The following is a 5631-nucleotide window of genomic DNA, read 5'->3' as shown; positions in this document are numbered from 1 at the left end:
AAAAAAAAAAAAAGACATGACGGATTCCTCCCTCAGAAAGGTGGAATCTTTTTTTTTTTTTAAGATTTTATTTATTTATTTTAGAGACAGAGAGAAGGGCAGAAGGGCAGGGGGGAGGAGCAGAGGGACAAGCAGACTCTGCGCTGAGTGCGGAGCCAGACGCGGGTCTCGATTTCAGGACCCTGAGATCATGACCTGAGCCGAAACTAACAGTTGGACGCTCTTAGTCGACTGAGCCACCCAGGTGCTCCAAGGTTTACTCTTGCTTAAGACGGAAGAAACAGGAGATATTTCTATTCAGAGAGAAAGAGAAATGGAGAGGGAAAGGCTGCAGGGCAGGGGGGATGGGGAGGGAGGAAGCCCGCAGGAAGGGGAGCGAGGCGGCAGGAGGAGGAGGAGGGGGGCTGGGCCTGGCAGTGGGTTTCGGGGGACTGGCGTCAGGGTGGGAGCCGTAAGTCGGTGGAAGGAGTCGCCATCTCTGCTCTCCCTCTGATTGTGGGGGGTTAATGTGTGAAGGGGATGGTTTGGGTGTCGGTCCCCGGAGGAGGACTGGGCCCAGGGCTGGACACAGCGTAGAATGAGAAGTTCCCAGTGTGTGCTGTGTGTTCTGCGGCCCAGTGGCTGTGTCTAAAGAGCAGGGAGCCAGGGGTGGGCACAGAGGAGGCCGATCGACGCTGAGCGTTGTGGCGGGTGGTGGCAGCAGGTTGTCAGGAGTGCCGGGTGAGAGGGTGCAGGTGACAGAGCAATCTCAACCAGGGGGGACGGAGGTGAAGCTGGGGCTGTCGGGCCACCACAAAGCAGAGCAGCTGGATGTCTTGGGAGGAGCCAGGGGCCACAGGGAATGGGGAGAGAGGCCAGGCTGTGGGCTGTGGGATACCCGAGTTCAAGTTCCAGATATGGAGCCGTTCCAAGGAGGACAAGGCCAGGTTTTTCCAGGGCCGTGGTGTGGAGGCTGTGACAATGGTGAGGGAGAAGACAATGAGGGGAGAGAGGGTCCTCGGCAGGGCTGGCTTCCAGGCAGGGCGCAGGAGGGGGCCCCAGCCGTCACTGCTAGAGGACTTCATAGGCTGGAACGGGGGTTCTGGGGCTCTCGGGGGCGTGAATGAGAAGGGGGAATGTGAGGCCTCATGGGAAAAGAAAGGACAACAGAGACAAGAGACCTGGAACTAACTGGTCTTCTGGGTTGAAGAGGAACTGGGAATGGGGGTCAGGGGCTTCAGGAAGCCGTGGGGTCAGGAGCAGACCCCACGGCCCTCAGGGGCAGCATCAAGAGCCCTTCTTTGCTCACAAGGTCTCCCACCACCCCCCCATCTCGGCGTGCCATGCGGAGTCTGAGAACTTCGTCTTCTGGCAAGGTGAGGAGTGGGGGGCATGGTGGGGTGGACATGGCGGTGAAGGGCATGTGGAGTGCTAGAACACTCTCTGGTCTCATTTCTCCCTCTCCCTCTCCCTCTCCAGACATGAAGTGGAAGAACAAGTTCTGGGGCAAATCCTTAGAGATTGTGCCTGTGGGGACAGTCAACGTCAGCCTGCCCAGGTGAGTATTCCTAAGTGCTCAGCGGCCAGGCCGGGCCCACAGGCCGTCCTCCAGGCTGGTGTGGGAGGTAGTAGGGACAGGATAGAAAGGTCTGGCCTGAGGCTGCTTGAGCCGGGGCAGTGTCTGTACATTTTACACCTGTATTTACAGTGTTGTGTATAAAGAAAGGTGAAAAATCTTAGAATAGTAGAGCGGGAAGGGCTCATCAGGGTCATGTGATGCAGTGGCTTTCACACTTTTTTGACCATGACTCACAGTAAGAAATGCATTTGAGACTTCAAGCCAATGCACGGATACACCCAGACACACACACACACACACACACACACACACACACACACACACACACAGAAACCTAAACTGACCTCAGGATCGCTCACAAGCCACGTTTGAAACACCCTCATTAGCTCCTGTCGTTTTAGAAGTGCGGACTGCAGCCAGAGGGGGCGGGGGCTTAGCCGGCCCGGGCAGGGCGTCAGCTAGAGGCCGCTGCACAAGCGGGAAGCTCCTGGACTTCAGAGTCAGAAGTCCCGGCTGGGAGTCTTGATCCTGCCACTTAATAATTATGCAAGCGGCGAAGGGACTTGAGCCCCAGGGCCTTGAGTCTGCTCTCCTATAAAATAAGAGTAGTGAGTAGTACCCAGGAGAAGTGGGAAGTGAACCGGGTAATAGGTGTGAACAGAGCTACCCTGGTCCCTGGCACCTGAGGGCCGGGACCCTGTCTATGTATTTATTCCCATGACTTAGGCCCTCAGGAGATTTATCAAATGAGTGGAGACGTGTTGGCTCAAAATTTTCTGCGAAGGCTGCCCTGCTTGATAAATACGTCCTCCTTCACGGCAGAGGCAAAACCAGGACCCCCGTGCTCCTTCCACAGACCCCCACGACCTGCTCCCTGGCTCAGGGTGGCACTTGCACCCCAGGGCCGGCCAGCTGCCCTCCCCCGCTCTGTCTCTCTCAGGTTCGGGGACCACTTTGAGTGGAACAAGGTGACGTCCTGCATTCACAACATCCTGAGTGGCCAGCGCTGGATCGAGCACTATGGGGAGGTGCTCATCCGGAACACGCAGGACAGCTCCTGCCACTGCAAGATCACCTTCTGCAAGGTGGGCACGCCACCCCAACCCTGCCTATCCGCCCCCAGCGGCGCACCTGGGGGAAGGGGAGGGGCACACCCCTAAGTGCCCTGCCCCCACCCCCACCCCCACCCCAGGCCAAGTACTGGAGCTCCAACATCCACGAGGTGCAGGGTGCCGTGTTCAGCCGGAGTGGCCGCGTCCTCCACCGACTCTCTGGGAAGTGGCACGAGGGGCTCTACCGGGGGACCCTGCCGGGCGGTCAGTGCATCTGGAAACCCAGTAAGTGGGGCGGTCGGGGAGGGCTGGGCAGGGGTGAGGGTGGCTCTGGCACGGTCCACCTGCCCCAGCCCCTTGCCTTCCCCCCAGACTCAATGCCCCCAGACCATGAGCGAAACTTCGGCTTCACTCAGTTTGCCTTGGAGCTGAATGAGCTGACGGCAGAGCTGAAACGGTCACTGCCTTCCACGGACACGCGGCTCCGGCCAGACCAGAGGTCAGTGTCCGGCAGGCCTCACCCTGGAACCGTGGGCTCGTCCCTCCCCGACATGGGTTTCCACACAGAGCTGGGCCTGCCCTTCCTTCTTGGAGTTGCCTCAGGGAGATGGGTCCTGTGTGTGGAGGGAGCTGGGCAGGGGATAGAGGCCTTGGGTCTGGAGGGGGCAGTTCCGCTGACTGCCGTCTGGAAGCTCAGGTACCTGGAGGAGGGGAACATACAGGCTGCTGAGGCCCAGAAGAGAAGGATCGAGCAGCTTCAGCGGGACAGGCGCAGAGTGATGGAGGAGAACAACATCGTCCACCAGGCTCGCTTCTTCAGGTACCTCTGCCCTCTCCCGGGGTCTCTGCCATCCAGGCTCCCCTCCAGCTCCCTGAGCGGGGGCATGGGGGGGGGGCGCAGCTGTGGGAGGCAGCATCCGGGAACCCTGGCCTTAATTCTGCCTGTTCACCCCTCTCCTTCCCCCAGGCGGCAGACAGACAGCAGTGGGAAGGAGTGGTGGGTGACTAACAACACGTACTGGAGGCTTCGGGCCGAGCCAGGCTACGGGAACCTGGACGGGGCCGTGCTCTGGTAGCCCCGGCCCTCAGGGGCAGGAGGCTCGGATTCCTCCCTCCTGCCTCTGCCCCCCACGGACACACGGGTGAGGCCAGGCTCCCCCGCTCACTGCCCTGGAGACCAAAGGGGCAGCTCTGGCTCCGTCCCCTCTGCCGGCCAGAGGGGCTGCCTCTCAGCCCATTGCCCACCCCCTGTTTGGGGTGGGAAGCAGGATCTGTGCTTCCCCAGTCTCGTTTCCCTGGACAACCAGCATGTAAGCCCCTTCTCGCTCCGTCATTTCCCCTTCTGTCCCCCTTGGGGTACTTGGGGGAGACTCGAGGCTCTCCAGGATCTGTTCCCCATTTAGTGCCTTCCTAGGACACAGGGGACCCCTTGATGCTCCCCAGGCTTCCTATGCCCAGGGCTCTGGCCCCAGCTGTGCAGTTGGAGTGAGTGAAGGAGAAGAGATGGCGTTTTCTTCCACCCCCTGTCCCTCCCATGCCCCTCTCCAGCATCTTCTGCCCCATGCCCTGGCCCGGCGGGGCTCCCTTTGCTTGGTCCTTGGCAATCTCTCCCATCTTCCTGGATCCCCTTCTCCCAAACTGCTAAATGCCTGCGGCTTCCAGCTCTTTCGGCCTTGTCCTCGAGCGGTTTCCTTCCGTCGCAGCTCAGCAGGTCCCCCCAGAGTGGAAGAGGCCTGTCCCGGAGGCAGGGAGCCAACGGAGCAGGCAGGGCACCTGGCCTCAGACCCCCTGGGAGTGAGTGAGCACGCGTGAGTGTGAGTTTGTGTAGGAGTATGTGCGTGTGTGCGTGTGCCCGTGTACTGCTTGCAGGCGAGCAGGGTCCTCCACATAGCCCAGACGGCCCGTGCCGCGTGTCCGCCACCGTTGCGGCTCATTTCCACACGGTCTGCCTCTGGGGAAGGTGAATCGCAGTGACATTCCAAGCTCCAATAAAGACTGTCCCAAATTTTGGCCTGAGACCATTCATTTAAAAACACATAACCTCGGGGCGCCTGGGTGGCTCAGTGGGTTAAGCGTCTGAGTCTTGATTTCGGCTCAGGTCATGATCTCGGGCTCGTGAGCTTGAGCCCCACTCAAGGGATTCTCTCTCCCTCTGCCTCTGCCCCTCCCCATCCCATATTATAAATAATAAATAAAAATAAAAACACATCTGCTCGAGTTCAGTGAAGGCCCACAGCTACCCACTCACCCGGACTAAACATCCCATGTCTTCTCTCTGCCTTAATCCTCACACCCTGTCCATTCTGTCTCAGATGCCTCAGCTCTGGCTCCTTCTCTGGATTGCCCCTGGTTTAGGCTGGGCCTTTAGCAACCCTTACCTGGATTATCGCCTTGAAGCCGTTCTAATGCTGACTTTTAGGGTGATATTTTAGAAGAGGAGATAGGCTGCCTCGTGCCTGTTCCAAATACATCCATTGCTTCCGAGTACCGAAAGGAAAAACCTACACTCTCAACCAGGCTGAAAACTGTGTGGTCCCCGCCCCCCTCTGGCATAGAGTGCTGACCCCCGCACCCAGAATCCGTGGTCAGGTCTCCTCCCCACCCCAGACTGATGAGTGTCCAAGGAGAGGTGGAAGTTGGGGGCCGGGGTTAGAAGGGACCAGAGAACAAGTTCTGCTCCCCCAGCCGAACCAAAACTGAGTCCAAATCCCAGCTCTGTTACCACAGCTGTGTGGTCTCAGTCAAGTGCCTTCCCCTTTCAGTTTAGAGACTTTGTTCCTTCATTCGGCTTCTCTTCTGTCAGAGGAGAATGTATGGGAAGTGGCCCACGCTCCGGATTTCATTAGCTGTCCCTTAGCCCCTCACCCTGTCTCACTGCGACAACAGGCCCCCAAGCCCGGCTCTGGTTTGATGGATGTGCCCAGAGCAAGTCACACGTTCTCTGGGTGGGGGTGTGTGTGTATGGCAAGAACAGAGGGGACCCCTGAACTATGGCAGCCCTTCCAACCTTACTCCTTTTCT

At 58.8% G+C, this 5631-nt stretch overlaps 1 protein-coding gene across 2 annotated transcripts in view; it reads left to right on the top strand.

Annotated features, from left to right (window-relative positions):
• Positions 1–4607, top strand: part of OSBPL7 (oxysterol binding protein like 7) — a 14610-nt gene extending 10003 nt beyond the window's left edge. For both annotated transcript variants that reach the window (XM_032429175.1, XM_032429174.1), the window contains 7 exons: positions 1292–1355; positions 1459–1537; positions 2499–2643; positions 2751–2895; positions 2983–3109; positions 3308–3430; positions 3578–4607. In XM_032429175.1, the coding sequence (XP_032285066.1) occupies positions 1292–1355; positions 1459–1537; positions 2499–2643; positions 2751–2895; positions 2983–3109; positions 3308–3430; positions 3578–3686 (792 nt within the window). In that variant the 3' untranslated portion in view covers positions 3687–4607. The remainder of the gene's footprint in view (positions 1–1291; positions 1356–1458; positions 1538–2498; positions 2644–2750; positions 2896–2982; positions 3110–3307; positions 3431–3577) is intronic.
• Positions 4608–5631: the final 1024 nt, after the last annotated feature.

Source organism: Phoca vitulina, unplaced genomic scaffold (assembly GCF_004348235.1).
Source record: "Phoca vitulina isolate PV1807 unplaced genomic scaffold, GSC_HSeal_1.0 scaffold40, whole genome shotgun sequence".
In the NCBI taxonomy this organism is placed as follows: Eukaryota; Metazoa; Chordata; class Mammalia; order Carnivora; family Phocidae; genus Phoca; species Phoca vitulina.
The sequence above is the reverse complement of the archived record's forward strand: the minus strand, read 5'-3'. Positions and strand labels throughout refer to the sequence as shown.